Genomic DNA, 26,987 nt, shown 5'->3' with positions numbered 1-26,987 from the left:
TCCAATCTTGCATGAATAAGGTATTCAGTAGACAACTCAAAAAAATTGTTTTAGTATTCTTTGATGATATCTAGATTTACAGTAAAACTTCGAAAGAGCACCTAGAGCACTTGGATACAGATTTTGGGCATCTTAGAGCAGAATTCCTTTTATGCCAAGTTATCAAAATGTGAGTTTGGGTTGACTAAAATATTATAGTTGAGGCATGTCATAAGTTCTCAAGGAGTGCAAGTTGATCAACAGAAGATTCGAGCAATCTTGGATTGGCCTCCACCAACTAATCTTACTTATTTACGAGGGTTTTGTTGATGTGAGTTTTATGGACATAACATTACATAATAAAATACCAAGGTAATTTACCCTCTCTTGAACAAAATCACCTCAGATGCTAAGGATAAGATCAACTAAAATGATTCCAAGGTTTCTACATGTCAGGTCTTGACAAGTGGGTAACTCAATGGTCGATGTGAATTGTTGTCTTCACTTGGGGACTTACGCAAATGTTAGGATTATCTTCTTCGATTATGAAGATGCGGCATAGGTGTACTGACAGCTTAGGATTTATCAATGAAGCTCCGGACTTAATTCTTATTAAAAAAATGGGCAAAAGGAATAGGGTTCAAGAAATCTATTCTAAGCCTAGGAATGTAGGAAATGGTGAACAGATCTAGTGGAATCAAACTAGGCAACGTCTCACAAATAGGTATTGACACAAACTTAGTGCAATCGTCTAAGGTATACTTAAGGATTTTCAGACTATTACCATCACACATTGACACCATCCAAGTTGATGCTTGTCAAAGGTTGCATAATAGTTGAAGTTAAGCTTACTCAAATTTCCAGTTGACCACACAAGGCGCACTTACCAGCGGCAAGAGGCTAGTGGTATGGATTAAGGATTCATCACAAATATATTCAACAAATCTTTCACTCAATCTAACATTAATGAAAATAAATTCTAATCTAACTTAGAGGAATTGAGAACCATGAATGCAAAGACAACACTTGAAGAACAAAATCACCAACAATTGAACAATGATTATGATTCAAATAGTTGCAGCATATACCAACAATTTTACAAAAACTCTCTTACAAATGAGAGACAAGGAGGTATATATAGTCTCTTACAAAATGGATGGCCAAGATTGATACAAGATCAACGGCCAAGATCATGCCAACAAAACCCTAGAATTGCCCTAATTAGGGTTTACATCAAAAATGGCGCCACCAACATATGGCCCAATAAAAAGATACCTAGTCATCAAATAGGGAATCTTCTAGAAGATTCTTCCCTGCATCTCTCTCTCTCTCTCAGCATACTCCAAGAATCTAGCCAATACTGAATCTAACTCCTCCATGGAAATGTTAGGCAAGGTATCCTGCTGTAAATCAATCACATCCAGTGAATCTAAGCAAGCATCCAAAGTGTTCTCCCAATCTGGCATGAGCTTTTGCGAACTATGAACATGTGTCAACAAAGAGACCAAGTCGTCTATCTGACTCTTCTTCAAAGAGTCCAACTAGCAAAAATACATAAATTTCATCTTGTCTCTTAATTCGGCTTAGTGTAAACCACTAGCATCACTAACATCAAAACCCAATAATTCCTCAATTGAGGCAAGGATCTTCATCTGAATGTTCTGAATCAACCCCTCCATCTCCATACAACTCGACTAGGCGTTCTCATAAGTTTATCCCTTCACGGCCAATGAACAATACCAGCCATGGAAATCGTATCCGTCTCCACTATGCACAATGTTTTCGCTGACCAAGGTGGAATTAGGAATCTTCTTCAAAGCCTAGAGGCATGGAATAGTCTTCTCCTGAATAGGCCGGAATTCTTCCCAAACTCCCTCCAAATACTGGATTCTAAACACGAGCCCTTTTGTCCTATCATATGCCTGGACAAACTGAGTAAGGAAATCATCTGCCTACTTTCTTGCACTCTCAATCCACTTTTCCACCTCCGAGAGTGTATCTCTCATTGCCTCATAGTGTTAATGTATTCCATGGTCAACTGCAATAGGGGAAATAAGGGTGGGATTTTCACGCATTATCCCTGCAATATACTCTCTAAGTTTGATATTCTCTTCTCTATACTTTTCCTTCTCTGCAATTTCTCTATCTAACCTTGCGTCGATCGCCTTGAGGTTATCACCAACCTCTTGAAACTATTGCTCTCTTGATGTACGACCAAGGGCAACTGAAGTGATCTGGAAATCCATAGGAGTAGCAATGTCCGCTGTCACGCCTGCAACAGGAACAGCAACCTGTGCAATCCGCATTCCTGTCTCATCTCTAACTATGTGCGACAAAATCTCCGCTCTCTTGGGTTCCTTCTCCTTAGCACTCCTAGCTAGGTAATCATCAATGTCATCAATAGGCTGTACTTCTATCATTTTCTTACTTTTCTCCATACTTCTCATCAGCCAATCAGGAATAGCGGCCATCTCCATACCATCATCGAGACACATTTCTCGATCAAGTCCTCTCAATGCCGAGATAACATCAACATCATCATCAAGATTATCCATGGTCAAATCGTATATTTCATTTCCCAAACTAACTTCCAAAAGGACAGTAGGGGATCTCGACTGATCATCATTCTCATTTGGAGGTGCAGATGTTGTTGTGGCATGTAACTCCTGAATATTCTCTGGTAGTGTCACTATGTTGGAACATTGTTGGGTTTCCTTATTCTGCTCTGTTATTTCAATTACCTCAATTGATGAGACACTGAGAGGTGGTGAAGGAATGATAGGTGGAGGAAAGATAGTCTTTTGTTTCTTCTTCTTCACCTCCTCAAATCTTCTTCCCTCTGGCCTTGACTTCTCTTGGCGTGTTCTTCCTTCTCTTGGGAGCTTAACTCTCTTCGTCTGCATGAATCCTGACATCACTGATAGTCCTCTGATCATCTTTGGAAGTAGACTCTTCCGGCTTCATCTTTTCATAAGTGAAGGGAACACCCATATCAACTAACTTATTCATCTGTATATCTACCCATGCACAGGAGAAACTCAAGACCTCTCTCATCAATACGTTCAGGTCAATTTCTTCTGACTCTAACCAATTAGGCAATAGGATTGTCTTCTTCATTTCATTCTCATATTGTGGATGCGTATGATCCTTGTCATCTAACACCTGATCAAGAATGAGGAAAAGTCCACACTTCCTCATGAAATCCACTGATATTCTGGACCACATTCTTCTCTTCACTACTTGCTCGTCCATCAGGTTGGCCCAATAATCTTCTATGTCTACTTTGTGGATGAACTTCTCTCCCATGATCCTTCCAACTTTCTTGTCTGGATCAAGTCTTTCTCTTTTCTTGAAGGTTGGAAATTGATAGAATGCAAGCTCCTCACTCGCAATGCTGGTGGCTAAGGCAGACTGGCAAACCTCTGATGTCTTCCCAACTGAAATAGAGAATGCCATGCCTGTCCTGTGCTTCTCTCTTTGAATGGCATCAAACCCTAGAAGTTGTCTCACCACTTCCAACAAGATCATTCTGTCGGACGGATACCTAGGAAGCTTGTAGGGTTCGGATTGAAACCCATGAATCCTAAGGTACATGAAGGTGGGAAACTGAATATATCACGATCCATATTTCTCTATTAGCTTTGTTGCCTCCTTAGACAATCTTCTGTGGATTCCGCCTTGCAGCATCCGCGTGATGTACATAGTGAATACATCATTCACTCTCTTATAGTCTTCAATTTTGTATATGCTCAGCTAGGGATAGCACTCATGACTCCTGAATTGTCCTTGCCCATTCCCGACTTCACCTTTGCATATCAATCCTTTGTATGAAATGAACCGTGCAAGCAGGTATACCAAGTGGGAAGTCATGGCGAATAACTTGGACCGCTCTACATTCCTCAACTGAAAGTCCAGATTGTCACTTATAATCGTAGACCAATTTACTAATCGCTAAAACAATCCTGGATGAAATAGAACATCCATCCATCGAATATTGCACCCTCTGGCATCCCCATCACTCTGTTGAGTAGGAATATTAAGTCACTATACCACTCTTTGAAGTCTGTGCACATGAGTGTCTTGGGAGCCTTGGAATGATGAAGCCTAGGCTCAATCATCCACTCTTTGTTTACCATATTCTTGCAAGCACCCATCTTCTTCGTGTACCGCTCTTTATATTTATCCTTGGTCGTATCCTTCATATCTATTCCGCGTGAAATTCCGAACACCTCAGCAAGGTAGGCAATAACAATGCCCTTAGGAGTTTTGATCATTCGAGTGAGAGGATCATAATATCGTGCACACTCCAGGATAAGCTCACTGCATTGTATGGACTGTCCTAAAATGATATGAGATGGGACCCTTTGTGCTCCAAAAGGCATGAAAAATACCACTCTTCATAATGTTCACATATGCCAGAGAACGAATCTGATTTTCGACTCCGAACATCTGCTGTCGCATCTGGTTCAAGTCCAGAAATGCATGTTTGTATCTGTGATCTCCTTCCATCTGGATGAAATCTTGGGCTCTGGATAAAATCCAGTCTCCAGTATCTTCAGTAGTTCTTTCCTTTCCTTAAATCTGGACTTCGACATCTCACCTGTACGAAGCTTGAAGTTAGAACTTAGGAAAATAAATAAAATTCCTGATTTCCTAAAGATTTTAAGCTAATTAGAGCATAAAGTCGGGAAAATAGTCCACACTCTTGGTAGATCTTGACAATTAGATTCAAAATGTGACAACGTTAGGGCATGGAAACCCTCTATAAAATTCATTAATACCTCCTTATACTTAGAAATTATGCAAACTAAAGTGCAAAGGAGTATACCGGATCAACGATGACTAAGGAAAGGTGTGAAAGGTTGTGTTTTCACACGAAGTATGTCTGAGGACACCTTCCGCAATCAACAATGGAGGTCAACGAAATCTAAAGACAACCTGAAAATTAAACTTTTAAAACATGTTGCAATCATCTAGATATGCATAAATTGATGAGAATCAACCTTCCAAGGCAAACACAAGAAAATTTGAGCATGTATGTAGGGCTGGAAATGAAAACTTAGTCTGAAGACAAATCTAGAAATGAAGTTTTCAGACTTAGGAATGATAAAATACTCAGAAATAAACCCCGAAATGAAGCAAGAATGCTTCCCAAGTGAAATTGCAAGGTAGGTAGGTGGCTGGAAAAAATTGTTTTCATGAGGACAGCACTCTTGCAATGGAGTTTCAGGTCTGCAACAATGGAAGATAACTCTGAAAATTGATTGAAAATGCCTCCAATCAGCTCCTTGGATAAAATCGCTCAAGGCACAAAATAGCTGGGAACAAGGTATAAGTCTGAAAATTGATTTTCCAGCCAACTATGGAAGTCAAACAAGCTGCAATAATGGAGGACAAACTCAGATCTGCAACATATCAGCAAGTTGGGAATGATGGCAGCCACCAAGTGTGAAAGGAATCCACCCCAAACAAGGGAACAAACACTTGCCAAAATAAAATCGAAATTTTCAGCTATGGCGCCATTCTTGAAAATCTGAAAATGTCTTCAATCAAGTTCGAATTTGCAACACAATCTGCAACTTAAAGGTCTGGGGCAGCCAGCAATAATGGTGGAGGCAAGGAAAATCGCCAAAGTCATCAAACACCAAAAATCACCAATTTCCACAAAATCGTGATTTTCACCAAAAATGCCGAACTTCTCCAAAAATCGAAAATTTGGAAATGATCTTCAATGGCAGCAATGGAGAAGATTGCCAAGCTGGAAAAAATGGAGGCCTTCAATCAAACACTTCACCTCAACACTTCGCCAAAATTCGCCAATAAGAGAGAAAAATCGTCAAACATGGAGACACCTAGCAAACTCAATAATAAAATATTGTTGGAGACACCTCTCTTATACTTGCTTTTGCCTCTCACTTTCACCACACAAGCAATGTGGGATAAAACACTTGCTTATATACTTGTTTGGTAAAACTAACTTGCTTCTAGAAGGGTAAAAACATTAAATGCTCATTGCAAATTATTTAATTTTGTTTTTAAAATTTTAAATAATCGTCAATCATCATTTAAAAAACAATTAAAATGGGGCTCATTTATTAAATATTTCAATTTTGAGTCAAAATTGAGCCTCTGAGGAAAATTGATATAGGTAGGGATTAAGAAATCCCATTAAAAATCATTTAAAACACCAAAATATTCCCCACAAGGGAAAATCGATATTAGTATGGATAAAAATCCATGCTAAAACTCATCAAAATGCACATAAAATAGGCTAGGGGAAAATCGATATGTGCATGGATAAAGAATCCACACAAAAATTCACTTCATTTGCAAAAAAAACACTCCTTGGTGGAATTTCAACCTCAGTCTGGATGAAAATCCAGACTCAAAACTCATCATATTGCTCTCAGTGGAAAATCAACTTGGGTATGGACTGAGAGTCTACACAAAAATCCGCATTAACTTATCACAAATACCTGGTGGAAAATCGATCCAGGCATGGATCTTCCTCAACTTCATCCGCACTCCAGTCTGCACTCCTGGTGGAAAAACGAAGGCAGTCAGGTAGTCAAATTTGATGCTTCCAGGGAAGAACGACCTAGGCATGGATAAACAGTGGTGGAAAATCATAGCCAGTATGGATTTCAGGGGAAACCCATGTGTAGTGTGGATTTTGAGTGGAGGAAAAGGATGGGTAGTCTGGAATATGAGGGGAAAAGCACCTCTAGCATGGAATATGGATTTCCCTTAGGAATTTGACATTTTAACCACTCAAAATCGCAAGAAAACTCTGAAACTTGATTGGACTTATGCAAATTTTCCAAAAATGTGAGCGAAAACACAAGGAAATTTGTCGAGATAAAGTGCGAAATCAACTTGAATAATACCTAGGAGCGAGAAAACAACTCCAAAAGGTCTAAAAATACCTTGGCACTTTAAAATCACCGATGTGCATGTTTAAAAACACGTTAACGCTCAAGAAGGTGAACACTTGACAAAAATTAGGATCATTAAAATATCAGCGTTTGCAACTTGATCCTATAACGTCAAAAACCCTAAACGGCACTAGGCATGATCAAAACTCCGAGACTCGGGCACAGGAAACACAAAATTGTCCACTAAGCAGCCAAAACCCTAACCTAACAACGCAGAAAGCAGGAAAAGAGGGGGTCCCCGTTAGTAATGGGGCGATATGTGAAAAGGTCACAATAGGTTCTTAGGGCTGTGTCATTATTATAGAAGATTTGTCGAAGGCTTCTCTTAACTTGTTTCCTCCTTGACTAATTTAATTTTCTTGGACTGAAGAAGCTCAAAGAACATTTAATAATCTTGAGCTAATGAGTTCACGCATAGTGCTTGCAATTCCTAATTTTTCTCTTCCATTTATTGTTGAGCGCGATGCTTCTAGAGAAGGAACTGAGGCTATCTTAACTCAAAACTCAAAGGGATACCCAATAGCTTTTGAGAGTAGGAAACTAAGTAATTTGGAGAAGGGGTACTCTATCCATGACAAGGTAATGTTGGCAATTATGCATGTATTTAACAAGTTTAGGCAATATCTTGTATGTGGAATGTTTATGGTTATGACTGATCATAATAGTCTTAAATTCTTTTTGAACCAAAAGTGAATGATGATAGGTACACCATTATTGATGGGCTGAACTATTGCAAGAATAGGATATTCTCAATCAAAGGATCTAAAGTCAACGAAAAGATACTAAGAGCTTTTCATGATACACCCTTGGCTGGTCATCAACGGTTTTATAAGATCCGTGAGAGGTTTTCTTGGAAGGGAATGAAAGATTGATGCTCCTATGGCGTAGTTGAGGGAAGATTGATGTATACTTGCCTTGCAAGGTGGATTGGAGCAAAGGAAGTGATGGAATTAAGATTAAATGGCAAATTTCGATCCTGATCCTTCCAAAGGGTCCAGAGTGAATTTCACTTAAGCTCCTGACCCTTCCAAAGGGTCCAGAGCGAATTCTCTTGAAACCTCATTTTGCTCTCAATTTTGTATCAAGCCTAACGTTGATGGAGGTCAATTGAACTTAGAGGCATCCCTAGGCATGCATTTGAGTGAGTTGTGGTCTCAAAGTGTGAAGAATTTGTCCAAAAATGCCAATTTCACTCCTGACCCTTCCTGAGGGTCCGAAGTGAAATTCCAAGGAGGTCTTTTGTTTTGCCTAGGCCCTTGAGCGAAACCTATTCTTAAGCATTTTTGGAGGCAAAAAACTTGTTTTTTGATGAGAAAAGGGATGACAAATGAAGTTTTATGAAGGAAAATTGAACAAAATGTCAATTTCGCTCCTAACCCTTGGAGAGGGTCCAGAGCGAAAATCTCATTATAGGGCTTGTCCTTGGAGAGGGTCCAGAGCGAAAATCTCATTATAGGGCCTGTCCTTGGAGAGGGTCCAGAGCACATTTTATAGGTCCTGTCCTTGGAGAGGATCCAAAGCGAAATTAATCCTAATACATTCTTGTTGATGATTTAAGGTAAGAAATGCTATGTTAGAATGAATATATTATGTATACTTAATCATCTTTTGTTTGCTTTGCAGATCAACAAAATCAAGTCGGAGGAAGATTAGGCCAGGACAAGGACTCCTTCAGGCTTCATTCACACTAAGGATGACTTAGATGCATGAGAAGGTACTGTTGTGACCTTTTTCACACATCGCCCATTGCTACTGGGGACCCTCTGATTTTTTCCTGCTTTCTAGGGTTTTGTTAGCGTCCTATGACCTTTTTGTTGCAGTTTCACCAAGCCTTGTCCAAGTCAGAGCATTTCAGGCCCTAATGATTGAAAGTTAGTTTTTGCAAGTTATGTGATTCCGAAGCGTGAACACCACCAGAGTGCTTAGAAAGGCCAAAGGACGAAGATCGCAATCGATTTGGATGAATTTGGACAACATTCTATTTTTAGAAAGTTTGTTTTTTTTGCTTTTTCCTATTTTTTAGGAAGTTTCGTTTTTGGCATTTTCAGCCCGATCCCCGGTATGGCTATTTTTAGAAAGTTTTTCCTATTTTTTAGGGATGTCTGCTTTTTGCTTTTTCGGGATGCAAACCTAGAGTTTACACTTGTACCACTGACCAACTTCGACCGAAACTTGAAAATTCCAAGTTTTGACCTAAAAAAGCTAAATCCCTAGATTTTAGGCTTTTTGCTTTTTTGGGATGCAAACCTAGGGTTTACACTTGCACCACTGACAAGCTTCGACCGGAACTCGAAAATTCCAAGTTTCGATCTAAAAAGTTAAGTCCCTAGATTTTAGGCTTTTTGCTGCTTCAGATGATCCACCTAGGCATGGATTTCAAATTTCAAGTTAACCCGATTAAATTAGACTAAACTGTGAAATTTTGAAATTTCTCTGAAAATTATTATAAGTCTGGCTAACAAGGGTTTTGAAGTATTTTTGCAGGTTCAAACCCCACCACGATGTAAAAGAGGCCATGAAGGAGCCTTGCCTGAAGTCCGCCATGCCTTAGGAGGCTGTGTGGGTGCTCACCTCAAAGTCCGCCATGCCTTTGGGGGTCACATGGGTGCTAAGCCAGAAGTCCGCCATGTGTTGAAGAGGCCATGATGGCCAGCACTCTAAAGTCCGCCCATGAGGGGATGTGTTGAAGACCGCCTTGCATGGAGCAACCATCAAAGTCCGCCATGTATGCATTGGAAGCCATGTAGGGGACACCACCAAAGTCTGCCCAAGCAAGAAGAGGGATGCCTAAAGTCTGCCACACCCTAGAGAGGTCATGTGGGAGCTAACAACAAAGTCCTCCCAAGCTTGCCAAGTGTTGGGAGCAACCTTCAAAGTCCGCCATAGGCTAGAGAAGTCATGTGGGATAGATGTCTAAACTCCGCCCTAGGCCATACTGGAGATGTGTTCAAAGTCCGCCCAAGATCTTCACAAGGGGAGAGGCCACCAAAGTCCACCCAAAGTAAGAAAGCCATGGAGGAGCCAAGTCTAAAGTCCGCCAAGGGTTATGAGGCCATGAAGGAGCAAAGGCTAAAGTCCGCCCCATGCCTTAGCCAAAATTTCGCCTTGAAGAGGGCCAAGAGGAGAGGTCTCCAAAGTCCGTCGTACCTTGGAAAAGATGGAGATAAAATTCCAAAGTCCACCTACGCATTGAAAAGTCAACATGATGTCACAAAATCCACAAAGATTTCAAAATTAAATCCAAAATGAAGAAAATATCTAAGAAATATCTAAAAATCCTCAAAATAAATCCAAAATAGAAAGTTTTTTTTGAGAATATTGATAGAATATTGAAAGATTATTGAGATATTAAATCAAAATGGAAAGTTTTTTTTTGAAAGGAGAATCGATAAATATCTTCAAACTTAAATCATAATGGAATGTTTTTTTTGAGATATTGTCTTAAAACTACGAAATGTTAAGTTAAAATTAGAAGTATGGGTTGGATGATTTTAAGGGTTTCTACTTGAAGATTTAACTTTGTCTACAAATACTTCATTATTACACCAAGAAGTTCAAAGTTACTAAGGAGAGCCTAGTAAAGTATGTCAGTTTGAAGATCATCTAGAGAAAATTCTAGATATTGCTGGAAGTTGGATAATATTTTTTGGCAAAAGATTTATGGATTTCTAGAGAAAGGCAACCAGTACGAGGAAGAATCATCCAAACTTTTTTTGAATTTTCTGAATATTTCGGAGAAAATTCTAGCCTTACTTCTATCCAAGTCAGAGGTGAAATTAAAATTCTGAATTTTCTGAATATTTTCCAGAATTTAATAAATGATTTTTTTTTTTTCGAAAATTTTGGAGGAAGAAAATCATTTTTTTTTGGCTAAGTCTGAAATTTTTTTGAAAGTTTTGACACTTGGTGGTAACCACAACCAGCGTTAAGACTAAGGGTTTTAAGGTGAAAATTCGATTTTTATGGCTAAGTATGAGAATAAAAAAGGGAAAATTTTCCAACACTTAGCCATTTCGCAGCCCCGTTATTTTCAAAACTTTGCAAATCCTTTTCTAACTTTAAAATTTTCATTGTTTGCCTGCAGGCCTTATACATTATGAAACTTCAGGTAGACAAAGATGCTCCTCCAAAGTCGAGGATGACTTCAAAGTGGAAGAACATCAGCGACACCAACCTCGGACACATCAATCTGAGGGAGTTTAAGAAGCGAATGTTTGGTCTGGACAACCTTGTGCCTACCACCATTGCGCAAAAAATGATGAAGAGTGGTATCGTGCACGCTGCCAGCTTCCTCCCCACCATGCAGTGCAATGAACTAGTAGTCGAATGTGCCAAACACTACAACCCCATCAGTAAGGATATTGTTGCACCTGATGGAAGAGTGTTGGCGAATGTCTGCGATGAGGCCATCAGAGAGGCCTTCAGGATCCCCGAGTACCACAACGCAGTATATATGACAAAGGAAGAAGCTAACAGTCTGTACCACGACCACCTAGAGGAATATGATGCCATAGTTAACTATTCCTAGCTAGACAAGCCGAGGAAGGGCGCCTCCAAACTCCAGAGAAAGAGCCTAGTGCGAGCATACTTCAAGGAGGACATTGGGGACATGATTGTCCTGCTCAATAGAATAATAGGAAATCCTCAGGGAGCTCCATTCGAACCCTAGATGTATTATTTCATTAATGAAATAATCAATGGAGTAAAAATGATAGACTGGGCCCGGATGATCAGCGACAACCTAGACAGCCAGCTAAGGAACCTGGAGGCGAATAGGACTTTCTTCATGAGTTCTTACTTGTTTTATTCTTTGGCCAGGACCTACAGGTACAAAGGTCTCACTTGTAGAGGAGAAGTTGGGAACAAGGAGAACCAATTTCCAGTATATGATTGCTATCCCCAGCTCCACATGGAGGAGAAGTTCCATTTCAAAAGGGTGAATGATACCTTCCTGATGCACATTACCCGAACACTTCAAGGTGGCCTACACCAGAGGCTCTCTCAAGAGTCTATGGACTTCATCGGTCGGTTCGGGTGTTGGTACATCCAATATCCAAAGTTCACTTACCTCCGAATTCAGGGATTCTCTAGGCCTCCATACAAGCTTCCAGCTTACCCTACCAACAGAGTGGTGTTGCTCGAGGTTGTGAGACAATTGGAGGAGTATATAGTGATTCAAAGGGATAAGCAGAAGAAGGCAAGGACGTCCTCACTTACAATTGGTAATGGACTGAAAACATGTCCATCATCACAGGCTATAGCCACCGCTGAGAAAGAACTGGCTTGGTATCCCTTCTATCAATACAAGGCAAGAAAGGATTTCGATCCATTCCATAGGATAAAGAAGATCGAAGGGACAATGTTTGAGCACAGACTGGATCTAGAAGACTACTGGGCTAATGCAGCCGATAGTTTCGAGATCCGAAAGAGGTTCTGGTCAAGAATTCCTTTGAGTATGGTGAGAGCAACGGAAGTATTCAGAGTTGTTGATCAGGTAGAAGAAAGCCTAGAACTTCAGCAACCGGGCTTTGAAAAGATGAAGAATGAACCCTTAGTCTTAATAAATTGGACAGAGGGAGAGAAATCGGATCTAGCAGACCTCGTGAGGTCGGTGGTTGAGTACTCAAGGTGGTGGGCGTCTGAAAAGACAAAATAGTTGAAGGCTAAAGGTATGACTTTGACTTATGAATTAATGGGAGTAGATGATACTCTGTCCGTCAACCTTTGTACCTCTGCCAGTGATGCTCGAAATCCAGAAAGTGTTGGGTCTCGAAAGAGGAAGGAGTTGGGTGGAAGCTCCACAAAGGTCACAGGGAAAAGGGTTGTAGGTGAGAGAAGAGAATCCAGAGAAAGTCACTCCATCCTAAGTGCTGCTTCCATTGCGCCTGATCAGAGTGCAATTGGGGAGCAAGAGATGAACATCTGTGTGATTGATGATGAAGTAAGAGTGCTTTCCCAGCCAATTGAGGAAGTGGTGGAAAAGGTCTTCCGAAGTCCAGACAAGGGGCAAATTGAAGCACCTACAATCTTCTTGGATGGCATACCAACAAACCCAGGAGAGGCAGATGATGAGTTTGATCGTAACACTGTAGAACAATCAACCATTCCGGATTGGCTGAGAGCAAGGATAAAGGCCAAGGTTCCCAAGGAGGCCCACTCAACCGAGGAGGTCACCGCAGCATTCCTATAGAAGGTGAATGAACCCACTATAGCTAAACCGCCCAAACCCGCCAGGAAGTTTTCCCTGATTCAGAGAGACATTGTCGGATTCAGGACAGTCCAGATAGAGGTGCCCAAAGAAGGGAAGACTAGGGACAATGTCACCACAGATGATTACAAGGTTACTACCATAGAGATGGGTAAGCCTACCCAAGACCAAGAGATCCAATATTTTGATGACTCCTGCAACGTTCTAAAGACGAGGCTGGCTCATGAAAAGGAAAAGAGGAAGAAAGTGGAAGAAGAGAACCAACAATGGAATAAGTATGTTCTCCATCTTACCAGCCCGCTCAACCATGAAGTCCCGGCTACTCCACCACAGCCTCTTCAACAGGGATCAATGAAGGACTATGATGATATGAAGGGTTCATATACTCAAGGAAAGGAATGGATTTCAGACGCTTCGGTGCGTGCTGACACCCTGGTAGAAAACTTAGTATCGGCACATGAGGCAACTTCTTTGTTGATTGATCGTATCCAGGATCTAGCATCCAATTGGGAAGAAGCGGATGAAATTCAAAATGAAATACTCCCTCACCTAAAGGTTATCCGAGGCATGTCAAAGAGGAGCTTAGTGGACGCAGGCATCATACGGACAGGAGACAGGTACGACTTCGGCACGTGGTACTATGCTCTGGTCACTCGAATTGAGGTTCTGAAGAAATCCGAGACCAAGTGTTTTGAGACAGAGGCAAGTGTTAGAGAGATCTTGGGCAAGGTATTCCGTGTGGCGTCAGAGATCTGGAAGAAGGAAAGCCTAAGGGAGAAGCATTTACAAGCAAAAAACCTAAGAGCCAGGATTCAGACAAGCTTCTTCCGGGATTCAGGGATGATTGACAAAGGCGATCTTTCGAAGATTGCAAACTTCCTCTCCATCGATGACAACTTCCTCACCCAAGCAGTGGAGTGGGAAGGCATCCTTGCCACATGCGCCGACGATGTGGACCTCATCGACTTCCAAATTGGCGGTTTGCCAAGTGTCACCATGGAGGAGGTCAAGCTCATTGTGTCCAGATATGTTGAATCTCTGAAAGAGGAAAGTGGCCACTCACCTCAGTGAAATTAGTAGTTGCGCCACTTGTCACTCTTTCATTTGTTTGAACTGATAGTATTTCGGGAAACCCTAATTAGGGTTTAGGACTTTCAATCTTGGCCATTGATCACTGTTTGATCTCGGCCATTCATTTATTTTTGAGAAACTATATAAGGTTGCCTCCTCTCATTTGAAAAGGGTGAGGTTTTTGATGTATTGTTGCTTAAGGTCATTTCCAGATAATATATTGCATGTGCGCTGCTTTGTAATCTCTCTTATTTGAATGATTTGCATGGTTTCAATTGCCTCAACACTTAGTTAAAATTAACTTAGATTTGCTTTCATTGTTGTTAATTCGAATGAAGGATTTGATAAGAGTCAATTGATGGTGTATCTCCGCTCATACTTTTGGTGTATGGATGATTTCCATCTCACCGTGCAAAGTTAGTCTGGGCCCATCCCTTGTGCATCCCAACATCTCGATCATAAGCACAACCCATTGAAGATTGCACCGGCCTTGTGTAGTTGTCCCTAGTGTGGTGAAGCAAGGTTTGGTTTCTCGAGAGCACCCAGTTGATACCGTCTCCAGAATTCGTAGGATTAAATTAGCCTTCTTGAACTCTATCCCTTTTCCCCTTTCTTTTGAAAGTCTAAATCCCAGAAAATTCCCAAAAAAAAGAAGAGCCTAAATTGCTAAATCCATCTAAGTCCAGCAGTTCAAAAATACTTGTCAAACGTAAGTCCCCCTTGAAAATTTCAGCATACACTACCCAAGAATCTATTCCACTAAAGTCGCTTGTTCGCACATATAGACCTTGGAATCAGTAGTGATTTTTCAGGAGAGGATAGAATACCTTTGGGCATCCTATCCTAATGTTTGGTAGATGATAAAGCAGACACCAACAGGTACCCAAGGTGTTGTTAAAATAAAAGGACTTCAGGTGTTAGAACTATCTCAAGAAGATCACAAGATATCAAAAGAAGGATCTTACAAACACTTCAAAGAGAGATAAGATGACAGAGAAGAAAGAAAGACTTGACAATGAAGAGGCCTCATCATCACAGGAGAGTCAAGGAGAGGTACATCATTCATCTAGTACATCAAGGACAGAGGAGAATCAACTAAGGCCAGTGCAAGGGTGCATTGAAAGAAGCAGATAGTTTCAAAAGAGTTAATCAAAGTTAGCTTCTCGTCATCATCACATTGAAAGAGATTTGACATTCCTTGATTAAGCAAGTACCAAACAAGGTGGCATCCTAGTCACTGTTCCTCCAATCAGATAGGTCCACATCAGCGTGTCTAGATTCAATGTACCTGACTCACCAGTGATGGCACAAACTTTGAGGCACCTACCCTTGTTTCCTATTGGTTCACGAGCATTGAATGTAATTTTATCATTGGCTAAAGGAGTTTGTTATAACAAACCATAATTAGGGTTTTCATCTTGTAATCCTAGCCATTCATTGTAAATCAATCAAAGCCATTGAAATGTAAAGAGCTCTCTATATAAAGCTCTGGCTCTTCATTAATAGGGAGTTAATAGTGGCTTAATAATTGATGAATAGTCAATAGAATAGTTAGTATCAAAGAAATAGTAAATAGAAAAGCAATTAGAGTAGATTAGGAGAAGGCAAGAAATTGTTACCTTGATTGTAAATGAACTCCATTTTCATTGAAGTTATGGTGAACTGTGTCATTTCTTTGCAATATGCATGGTCTCTTGTTGAATCTTCATTTTAGATGATAGATAATTAGATTGAATGAAGGAAGTCACTGAATACACTCGCGTGGAATACGCCTAGTCCAAACCACTAGCCTCTTGTTCATTGTAAGGGTGCCTTGCATGGTCAACTAACATTGAATGAGCTTAATCTCGAGTCATTATGTGTCTATTGTTCATGCATTAACTTGAATGGTGATCAGTATCAAATGGTGTAACGATTTGAACATATTTGAAGCATCCCTTAGAAGATCGCACTGAGCTGGTGTTGAATTGTTCAGTTTGATGGTGAGACCTAGCCCAGTAGGACTCCAAGTAGTCATTCATCCATATTCTTGCATTCTAGGTCTTAGAGTAGACTTTCTGAGCGCTTTACCAAATGCTATTTCTTTATTCTCCCCAGTTAGTAATTTGGACTCAAGTTCCAGCAGATTAAACGCTCAAACACTCAAACATAAGTCCCCTTGTGATTCCAGCATAATCACATCATACCACAAGAGCTTATCCACACGTAGAGACCCTACATATAAGAACCTTGCAGTTATTTCGATTGATCCTTAGGCAAATCTTCAGCATTCGGATAACTTTGTTCAAGAGAGGATAAGATACCTTGGTATTTTATTCTGTGTTTGCATGTGCATGAAAAACACATCAACAAAATTGGCGCTAGGAGGGTTGATTGCGATGAACACTTGAGCAAATGAAATCCAGATTTTATTGTCATATTTAGAAGAGTTATCCAGAGCTTTTTACCCTCCTCTCGCTCTCAACAGAATTAAAGCAGAACAAAGGAGAGTGAATGAGAACTCTTGAATCCAAGGAAGATCAGTGGAGAGCCTTTTCTCGACGCTCGACAAAACTGAAGCACAAGGAAGGCATGATTGTGGATACATGAATGAAGCAATTGATGTTGGGAGTCACCCTTTGATACACTTGCGAAGAAAGGAAGCACTTTGCGCAGCTAGAACCGGTTGAGCTTTCAAGTTGAATCTAAGATATTCAGGATCTCTCTTATTCCAAAAAATCCAAAAAAGTAAAAAACCAAAAAATCCAAAAAAAAAAAATGTGAAAAGCAGAAAATCGAAAAAAAAATCAAAAAATCAAAAAAAGAAAGATTTCTCAATGGAGCAACAACAGTTTCATAATGAGCAACAAGTTGATATTCCTCAACTTTGGTCGAGATTGAATACACAGCTTTATCCACGCAGATTGTCAGAGTTTGCAAGGTTAGGGCAGTGTAGAATCCATGAGACAAATGAGCATGATGAAATGCATTGCTTGAAATACTTATCAAGGATAGAATAGGCAACGCAAGGAAAGATTTTCTTTTGGGATGTCCCCAGGCCAGAAGCAGAAGAAGGCAGTTTCAGCGTCCCAAAAAGAAGAGATCTTGTTTCAAGCTTCTTATGGATGATCAAGAGTCAGCTTATTTTGAATGGTGAAATGCGTTTAGAAGGCATATTACTACCATTATGGTGTAGGATTCACAATGCACCTCACTCCGAGTTTACTTGCTCATTGTGTGAAATGGCCATCAACCAAGTCAGATATCAATTTGGAATGTCAGTCTTATCCGAAGAAGAGTGTATTGTGAATAGATCTTGGGGTGCACATCTCGCAACTGAATTCAGGAGAACCTATGAACAAGACATTGCTCCAGCACCTGATTGTGAGAGGAGCCAGTTGCAAGTTGGGGATGCAAGCTCCCTTAATGATCAATGTGAAGCAGTAAATGATAGCTCTCTACACCTTGTACCAAAAGAAGAAAATGATTCAACAACCTTTCAAGAAGGCAACTCATTCCTTGAAGAATTTTCATTCATGCTACAAAAGGAGATCCTTGAGAGTGAATTGCAAGAGGTTTCAAATAGCTTTCTTAAAGAGGACAATCAAGTTGACATATTGAATGAAGAATTACAGATCATCGTAAGCGAGCCCAAGTATGAAGAACAATTTGAGGGGATGCTCAGAGACGTCATCACCATCATACTATTTGAAGGAGCACTGAAAGATCTCACGGAGGAAGTACAAATGAAATCACTACCAAATTTTTTTCAAGATAAACAAGTTATGGTGAGTGATGTGATTCATCATCAAATCCGGCCTCCCAAGACTATGCTTGAAGATGAAATGCCACCAAAGATTATATTTGATCAACTAGAGGAGATGTTTGAAGCTCAATCCATCAAGGAGTGCTTAGTTTTTGAGGATATGCCTACAAAATTTCATGAAGATGCATGGTTTATGCAAGATGTCACTATGAAAGAAAAGAATGTCAAGCTATTTGAAGGGGCACTAGGCTTATTTCAAATGGAGCTTCCAAATCAAGATCAACATACTGTAAATGCTCGTGGAATGGTTCATCATGAATGGCGACCTCCTGAAGCAGTTGGTGATCTCGCTTCAAACAATGCACTTCCATTCGAATACAAAAAATACCAAGTTGTCTCTTTCCTTAATCCTAGCCTTGAAAGTTATTACAATTTTGATTATGGGGGTTTCGGGAAAACAACTTGCATTTGGATAGATCATGGTCCTGATGAGTTATCTCAATTGATTATCTTACATGAAACCTTGCTTGAATATGAGAGATGCATGGTGAGAGCTTGCTTTTCCGTATTCAAAGATGAATTTGCTCAACTCAGAACCATCACTTTTGCCATGCTCCTGTTGCATAGCCTGAGAAATCATGTAAAGTCACGTATATATTTCACTTCTTTGAGTCGTGTCAAGTCTGAGAGTCTTGTATATAGTTTTAGGGTAGGTTTTCCTTTCATGTGTTTTAGATTAGAGGTCTTTTGAGCCTTGTTATTAATTTGCCTTGAGTCATTTGACTCATGATCTTGAGTGGCTCAAGTAGCTAGTCGCTTGCTTTCTTTCATTGGCTTTTGGTTTGCTTTAGTTTAGCTTGCTTTGGGTCAGTCCATCAGTCGGTTTGTTTAGTTTAGGTGTCCTGAGTGGGAGCCTCAATTTGTGAGAAAGGCGTATGTGTTGTTCACTCACACACTGGTGACATTTTGGATCTTATGTTAGACTCATTTCTTAGATATCTATTCATGAGGTGCTTTTGAATCCGAGGTTATTCCTATCCAGCTTTATCATCTGATCAGGACTTGTACTTGACTTGGAAGGGAATCACTTTCTGTGTCTTGATGCTGACATCTTTTGATTACTATATCTTTACACATTAATAAACTCCAAGCCATTATGGTTTTCAGGCAAAGCTGTGATTAGTGAGAAACCCAAAATCTGGCTTCAACACCACCACAATCCTCAAACCCTAGTAATCTTCACTGCTTACAAGCCAAAGAAATTGACGGAACGAAAAAGCAATATGAAAGAGAAAAATCAAAGAAAATGAGCAAAATGAAATATCAAAATTGGCTAATGGGAACATGTGAATAACTCCATCGGGGCTATGGATGCCCGGCTGGCAATGGAGCAATGTTCGTGAGATTGCGACGATAACCTCGTCAGGACTATAGACGTCTGACTGGCAGCAAGGCTCTATCCAAGATGCTCATGAAGTTTAGATACACTACGTAGACAATCATAGGGGAACCTGAACGTCATAGTCATCTTGTAAAAGGAATGAATACACTTGCACACATGTGGGTAATCAAAGACTAAGTGTCTTGATCTGGTTAAGGATTCTCCTTCCACTTTGAGTGCATTTTCTAGTCGCCTGATAAGTTGGATTGAATCTTCCGAAGGTTCTAAGTGTCGATTGGGTCTTTATCTCTGAAATGTTCAGGAACATTTATTCGAGGTGGCACTAGATGTTGTGACGTATTCACACATCGCCCCATTGCAAATGGGGACCCCTACTTTTTGCTTTCTAGGGTTAGTTTTCTTGGTCTTTTGGGTTCTTGGCTATTAATCTTTGCATTGGGAAGTTGCCAAAGAGATCATTAGGATAAGATGGTTTGCTTAGGCCCAAATGGGTCAGTAGGTGGTCCAGGTCAGGGTCTTTGTTGAAAGCTTCCTCTCGGTTAGGTTTGGGTCTTGCTTCGAAGGTCGGGTCTTGATAGAGTTTAAGGAAGTCTTTGTATCATGTTAGGAGTCTTACCTTTTGAGACCTATGTCATTGAGTTTAGGAAGTGAATGGAGGTATGTGAGCAGGTGTTCTCAAGGATTCTTCCCTTTGAGGGTTTGAGATTGGTCCAGTTGATGAATGATGTCCTTGTACTCTAGGCATTGATTGGTATAAAATTGACCTATTTATCCTTAGGAAACACCTAACGACCAAGCCTAGACTTGAAAACTTGAGAGTTGAATAGGAATTTGAGCTAGATTGTCAAATTCGCTCCTGGCCCTTCCAAAGGGACAGGAGCAAAACCCTCCTTAGCTCCCTTTTGACTCCTATTTTGGACAAAACCTTCGCTTTAAGGCGTGGATTGGGAGGAAATCGGCTTGTGTTAACCTTTTGGATGCCTTTAGACAAACTTAGACTTGAAAATTTGGAGAAAGTGTCATGAATTTGCATTATTGCCAAATTCACTCCTGACCCTTCCAAAGGGACAGGAGCAAATTTCCTTAGATCTCCTGACTTTGATCAAAAAGCTTACTCCAACGTTTTGATTGAGGAAAAAATTAACTTATCCATGCCTTTGAAGAAGTATAACCATCATGTTTGAGCTAGCAAATGGGAGAAGTGATGAAGAATTAGAGCACAAATGCCAAATTCGCTCCTGACCCTTCCAAAGGGATAGGAGCAAATTTCCTTAGAAACCTCTCTTGCTCCCCAGTTTGGATCATGAACCTTCTTCCCATGGTTTGAGTGAGAATGCTAAGGCCTTGTGAGTGAGTTGAAACCAAGTGAAATGAGGAAAAGTGAAGAATTTGTGCAAAGAAGCAAATTTCACTCCTGACCCTTCCAGAGGGTCCAGAGCAAAATTCCTCTTTAGGTCCTCTCCTTCCAAAGGTACCAAGGCGAAATTGTTAAGATGCACTTTTGATCCAACGTTTTGAGCTAGACACCTCCTTAAGGTGATTTGTTAGCATGTCCTAAGGTGAGAACAGTTTGAATGAGGGTAAAGTTTGAGTGTTAGGATGATATCTAAGACTAATTCCTCAAATTCGCTCCTGACCCTTCCAAAGGGTCCAGAGCGAATTTCCTTGGATCTCCCTTCTTGGTCCTAATTGGCATCATAAACCTTGTCCCTATGGCGTTATTGAGAGAGATTTGATGTGTGCAACAAAGTCAAGTGATGAGAAGGTCAAGAATTTGGGCATAATTGCAAATTTCGCTCTTGACCCTTCCAAAGGGTCCAGAGCGAAATTTATCTAAGCTCTTGACCCTTCCAGAGGGTCCAGAGCGAAATTCCCTAAAAGACCTAATTGTTCACCAAAGTCATTGAATGGTTGTCATTCTGAGCAAAAGTAAGGGCAAATTTGCAAGATCATGGAGAGAAAAGGATCAAGTTTAAGACAAAGTCAAGTGAAAAAGGATGAGAATTAAACCAAAAGGAGCAATTTTGCTCCTGACCCTTCCAAAGGGTCCAGAGCAAATTTCTTCAAAAAGCATTATACCTTGCACAAACCTTTGAACTAATCCATTCCCAAGCAATTTTGAAGGCAAAACACTTGTTTTTGATGAGGAAAAGTTGAAAATGAAGTCAAAGATGGAAAATTGAGCTTAAAACATCAATTTTGCTCCTGACCCTTCCAAAGGGTCCAGAGCGAAATGCTTAGATGGACTCTCAATTTCACCTAATGCACTAAAAGAACCTTATTTTAAGCTAAATTGATGGCAAATTGACTTGATTGTGATAGAAGGAGGTTTGACAAGTTAAATTCAAGGCAAAGAACGGAGAAAAAAAAGTGTGAATTGAGCCTAAGGAAGAATTTCGCCCATGATCCTTCCAAGGGTCCAGAGCGAAATTTTCTAACCCTCTATTTTGTTCCTTGTTTGAGACCAAGATCTTTGTTCCTATGGCGTAGTTGAGGGAAGATTGATGTATACTTGCCTTGCAAGCTGGATTGGAGAAAAGGAAATGATTGAATTAAGACTAAATGGTAAATTTTGCTCCTGACCCTTCCAAAGGGTCCAGAGCGAATTTCACTTAAGCTCTTGACACTTCCAAAGGGTCCAGAGCGAATTCTCTTGAAACCTCCATTTGCTCTCAATTTTGTATCAAGCCTAACATTGATGGAGGTTGATTGAACTTAGAGGCATCCCTAGGCATGCATTTGAGTGAGTTGTGGCCTCAAAGTGTGAAGAATTTGTCCAAAAATGCCAATTTTGCTCCTGACCCTTCCTAAGGGTCCAGAGCGAAATTCCTAGGAGGTCTTTTGTTTTGCCTAGGCCCTTGAGCGAAACCTATTCTTAAGCATTTTTGGAGGCAAAAGACTTGTTTTTGATGAGAAAAGGGATGACAAATGAAGTTTTAAGAAGGAAAATTGAACAAAATGTCAATTTCGCTCCTGACCCTTAGAGAGGGTCCAGAGTGAAAATCTCATTATAGGGCTTGTCCTTGGAGAGGGTCCAGAGCGAAAATCTCATTATAGGGCCTATCCTTGGAGAGCATCCAAAGTGCATTTTATAGGTCATGTCCTTGGAGAGGATCCAAAGCGAAATTAATCCTAATACCTTCTTGTTGATGATTTAAGGTAAGAAATGCTATGTTAGAATAATTATATTATGTATACTTAATCATCTTTTGTTTGCTTTGCAGATCAACAAAATCAAGTCGGAGGGAGATTAGGCCAGGACAAGAAGGACTCCTTCGGGCTTCACTCACACTAAGGATGCCTTAGATGTATGAGAAGGTACCCAAGGTGTTGCTAAAATCAAAGGACTTCAGGTGTTAGAACTATCCTCAAGAAGTTCACAAGATATCAGAAGAAGGATCTTACAAACACTTCAAAGAGAGATAAGATGACAGAGAAGAAAGAAAGACTTGACAGTGCAGAGGCCTCATCATCACAGGAGAGTCAAGGAAAGGTACATCATTCATCTAGTACATCAAGGACAAAGGAGAATCAACCAAGGCTAGTGCAAGGGTACGTTGAAAGAAGCAGATAGTTTCAGAAGAGTTAATCAAAGTTAGCTTCTCATCATCATCACATTGAAAGAGATATAACATTCCTTGATTAAGCAAGTGCCAGACAAGATGGCATCCCAGGCACTATTCCTCTAGTCAGATAGGTCCACATCAGCGTGTCCAGATTCAATGTACCTGACTCACTAGTGATGGCACAAACTTCGAGGCACCTACCCTTGTTTCCTATTGGTTCATGAGCATTGAATGTAATTTTATCATTGGCTAAAGTTGTTTGTTATAACAAACCCTAATTAGGGTTTCCATCTTGTAATCCTAGCCATTGATTGTAAATCAATCAGAGCCATTGAAATGTAAAGAGCTCTCTATATAAAGCTCTGGCTCTTCATTAATAGGGAGTTAATAGTGAGTTAATAGTTGATGAATAGTCAGTAGAATAGTTAGTAACAAAGAAATAGTAAATAGAATAGCAATTAGAGTAGATTAGGAGGAGAAGGCAAGAAATTGTTGCCTTGTTGTAAATGAACTCCATTTTCATTGAAGTTATGGTGAAATGTGTCATTTATTTGCAATATGCATGGTCTCTTGTTGAATCTTCATTTTAGATGATAGATAATTAGATTGAATGAAAGAAGTCACTGAATGCACTCGCGTGAAATCCGTCTAGTCCAAACCACTAGCCTCTTGCTGATTGTAAGGGCGCCCTGCATGGTCAACTGGCATTGAATGAGCTTAATCTCGAATCGTTACGTGTCTATTGTTCATGCATTAACTTGAATGGTGATCAGTATCAGATGGTGTAACGATTTGAACATATTCGAAGCATCCCTTAGAAGATCACATTGAGCTGGTGTTGAATTGTTCAATTTGATGGTGAGACCTAGCCCAGTAGGACTCCAACTAGTCATTCATCCATCTTCTTGCATTCTAGGTCTTAGAGTACACTTTTTGAGCCCTTTATCTTTTGCTATTTCTTTATTCTCCTCGGCTAGTAATTAGGAGTCAAGTTCCAACAGATTAAATGCTCAGACACTCAAATGTACGTCCCCTTGTGATTCCAGCATAATCACGTCATACCACGAGCTTATCCACACGTAGAGACCTGTTGTGACGTATTCACACGTCGCCCCATTGCAAATGGGGACCCCTACTTTTTGCTTTCTGGGGTTTGTTTTTCTAGGGTCTTTTAGGGTTTTTGTCTTTTAGCCTTTGCTTTTCGAGTGTCGCCATGGGGATCACTAGGATGGCAGGCTCTGCTAGAGCCGAGGTGAGTCTTCGGGGCCCGAGAATTAGGGTTTCTTTGAGAGTCTTCCTTAGGGCCTAGTTTTGCTCTTGTTGCTAATTGTGTCTTGCTTGGTGAGTGAGTGTCATTCTTGAAGGTCCGAGCTAGGTCAAGTTGGTGAGTGATGAAGTCTGGAATGTCATCCTGATCTTCAAATGCCCTGAAATTTGGCTGAGTCTGGAATGTCCTAATCCTGAAATTTGACTAAGTCTAAAATGTCCTGATCCTGAAATTTGACTAAGTCTGGAAAACTGAAGAATCCTCCAAAAACTAGATTTTGCAATATAACTCCTGGAGGTCCGAAACCACTCTCAAACATCCTGACAGTATATATGGAATATAACTTAAAGTATAAGAAAGAAGAAAGATATAAGGAAATGTCACTTATACTTAAATGTGAAAATGAAGTCAGGATCTTGGCCAAGAATAGGGATTTCGCTCCTGACCCTTCCAAAGGGTCCAGAGTGAAAATCCTTGAAGACCTCAAATTCTCACTTATCAAGGCCAAATTTCTAGTTCCTAAGGCATGTTTGAAGGTATTTTTGAATGTTCTAGCCTTGTCAAGATTGAAAGATGAAGGATTTTAGTCAAAAAGATGAATTTCGCTCTTGACCCTTCCAGAGGGTCTAGAGCGAAATTCTTGAAAACACTCATTTTTCCTTTAGCAAGAGTCAAGACCAAGGTGGAGATGCATGAGGAAGGATCTATGTTTGCCTCCCAAAGAGGATGAAAATAGGAAAAGTCAAGGATCCAACCCAAAACATGATTTTCGCTCCTGACCCTTCCAAAGGGTCCAGAGCGAAAATCTTTGTAGCTCTCATTTCCTTTCAAATTTTGACTAAGTGTTGGTTTCTAGGGCATGTTGGGGAATGAATTGGTATGTTCTTGCCTTGAGATGGAGTTGGATGATTTTGAAGAGCAAGATTTTAGCCTAAAAGAGAATTTCGCTCCTAACCCTTCCAAAGGGTCCAGAGCAAAATTCATCATAAACTTCATTTGCTACCCTGTTTGAGCTTGAAACCTTGTCCCTTAGGTGGGAAATGATCTAAGTTTGCTTCTTGAGATGGTTTGAAGTTGGAAAAGTGAGTGATCAAGCCTAGAATGAGATTTTCGCTCCTGACCTTTCCAAAGGGTCCAGAGTGAAAATCTTCCTAAAGCTCATTTCCTCCCTAGTTTGACCAAATTTTGATTTGCAGAGCATCTTGAAAGGAAGGATGGACGTGTTTGGACTTTGGAAATGTGTGAGAGCTTTGAAAAAATGAAGGATTCTAGCCAAGAAGGTGAATTTCACTCCTGACCCTTCCAAAGGGTCCAGAGCGAAATTCCTTGCAAGCCTATTCTTTTGACCTTGTTTTGGCTTAAGACCTTATCCCTTGGGTGAAGAATGATGTCTAGTTGTCTTCTAGAGTGGATTGGAGTTGAAGAAATGGAGAACCAAGCCAAGAATGAGATTTTCGCTCCTGACCCTTCTAAAGGGTCCAGAGCGAAAATCCTCCTAGACCTCATTTCCTTCCCTATTTGACCAAATTGTGATGTCCAAAGCATGTTGAAAGGGAAAATGGACATGATCTTGCCTTTGAGAGTGTTTGATAGCATTGAGGAATGAGGGCTTTAGCCAAGAAAGGAATTTTCGCTCCTGACCCTTCCAAAGGGTCCAGGGCGAAATTCCTTACAAGCATATATTTTTAACCTTGTTTGAGCTTAAAACCTTGTTCCTAGGTCGAAGAGAGATGAAATTTCACCTTGCAAAGAAGATTGGGATTGAAAGAATGATGATTTTGGGTTAGAAAAGGAAAATCGCTCCTGACCCTTCCAAAGGGTCCAGAGCGAAATTGTGCAAAACCTATCTTTTCCCTTAAATTTATGCCAAGTCTAGTGTGGGTCAAGATTAGAGGTGTCTTTAGGCATGTCCTTGAATGGTCAATAATTATCAAGTTTGAAGGAATTGAGCCAAATGATGAAAATCGCTCCTGACCCTTCCAAAGGGTCCAGGGCGAAAATTCTTCAAACACCTATTTTCCCTTGCAAAATCAAGTCAAACTTGGGTTGGATGTGAGAGGAGAAGTGTTTTCTAGCCTTTTGAGGTGAATGCAACTTGAAATGATGGAGGAATAAGCCTAAATTAAGAAATTCGCTCCTGACCCTTCCAAAGGGTCCAGAGCGAATTTTCTCTAAATCACCTTTTTTCCCAATTTTGTGCCAAGCCAAGTGCTGACTAGGGCGAGTTTTGATGGGAGAGGTCCTCAAGAATGACTTTGACTTAGCAATGATTATCAAACTTGAAGGAATTGAGCCAAAAAGTGATTTTCGCTCCTGACCCTTCCAAAGGGTCCAGAGCGAAAATCTTAAAACCACCTATTTTCCTTGCAAGTCTAGTCAAACGTTAGGTTTTCATGGCTTGGATGGGTGCGAGGAGACATGTTCTTTCCTTTTGAAGTTAATTGGTGTTGAAAAATGATAGAAATTAATCCAAACCAAGGATTTCACTCCTGACCCTTCCAAAGGGTCTAGAGTGAAAATCTTAGGATCACCTACTTTCTTTGCAAGACAAGTCAAAATTTTGATTTTTATGGCCTAGTTAGGAGTGAGGCAATGTGTCCTTAGTCTTGGAGGTGAATTCAAGTTGAAATGATGGAGGAATGAGCCTAAAACAAGATTTTCGCTCCAGACCCTTTGAAAATCCTAAAACCCATCATTTTCTCTAAAATTTGTGCCAGGCCAAGCTTAGACCTAGGTAAGATAAGCCCTTAAGATTGCCTTTGAATGGATTTTGGCCACCAAAAATGTAGATTTTGAGCTAAGACAAGGATTTCG

The 26,987-nt window shown here is 40.3% G+C and overlaps 1 protein-coding gene across 1 annotated transcript in view; it reads right to left on the bottom strand.

The window, feature by feature from the left end:
• The window catches only part of LOC131048199 (sm-like protein LSM7), a 38,646-nt gene extending 32,061 nt beyond the window's left edge, over nt 1-6,585 (bottom strand). Inside the window, exon 1 of the mRNA XM_059214049.1 lies at nt 6,456-6,585. Coding sequence (XP_059070032.1) covers nt 6,456-6,585 — 130 coding nt within the window. The remainder of the gene's footprint in view (nt 1-6,455) is intronic.
• Between the last annotated feature and the right edge of the window lie 20,402 nt (nt 6,586-26,987).

This window comes from Cryptomeria japonica, chromosome 2 (genome assembly GCF_030272615.1).
Source record: "Cryptomeria japonica chromosome 2, Sugi_1.0, whole genome shotgun sequence".
NCBI classification, from domain to species: domain Eukaryota; kingdom Viridiplantae; phylum Streptophyta; class Pinopsida; order Cupressales; family Cupressaceae; genus Cryptomeria; species Cryptomeria japonica.
This window is presented reverse-complemented; position numbering and strand designations above follow the sequence as displayed.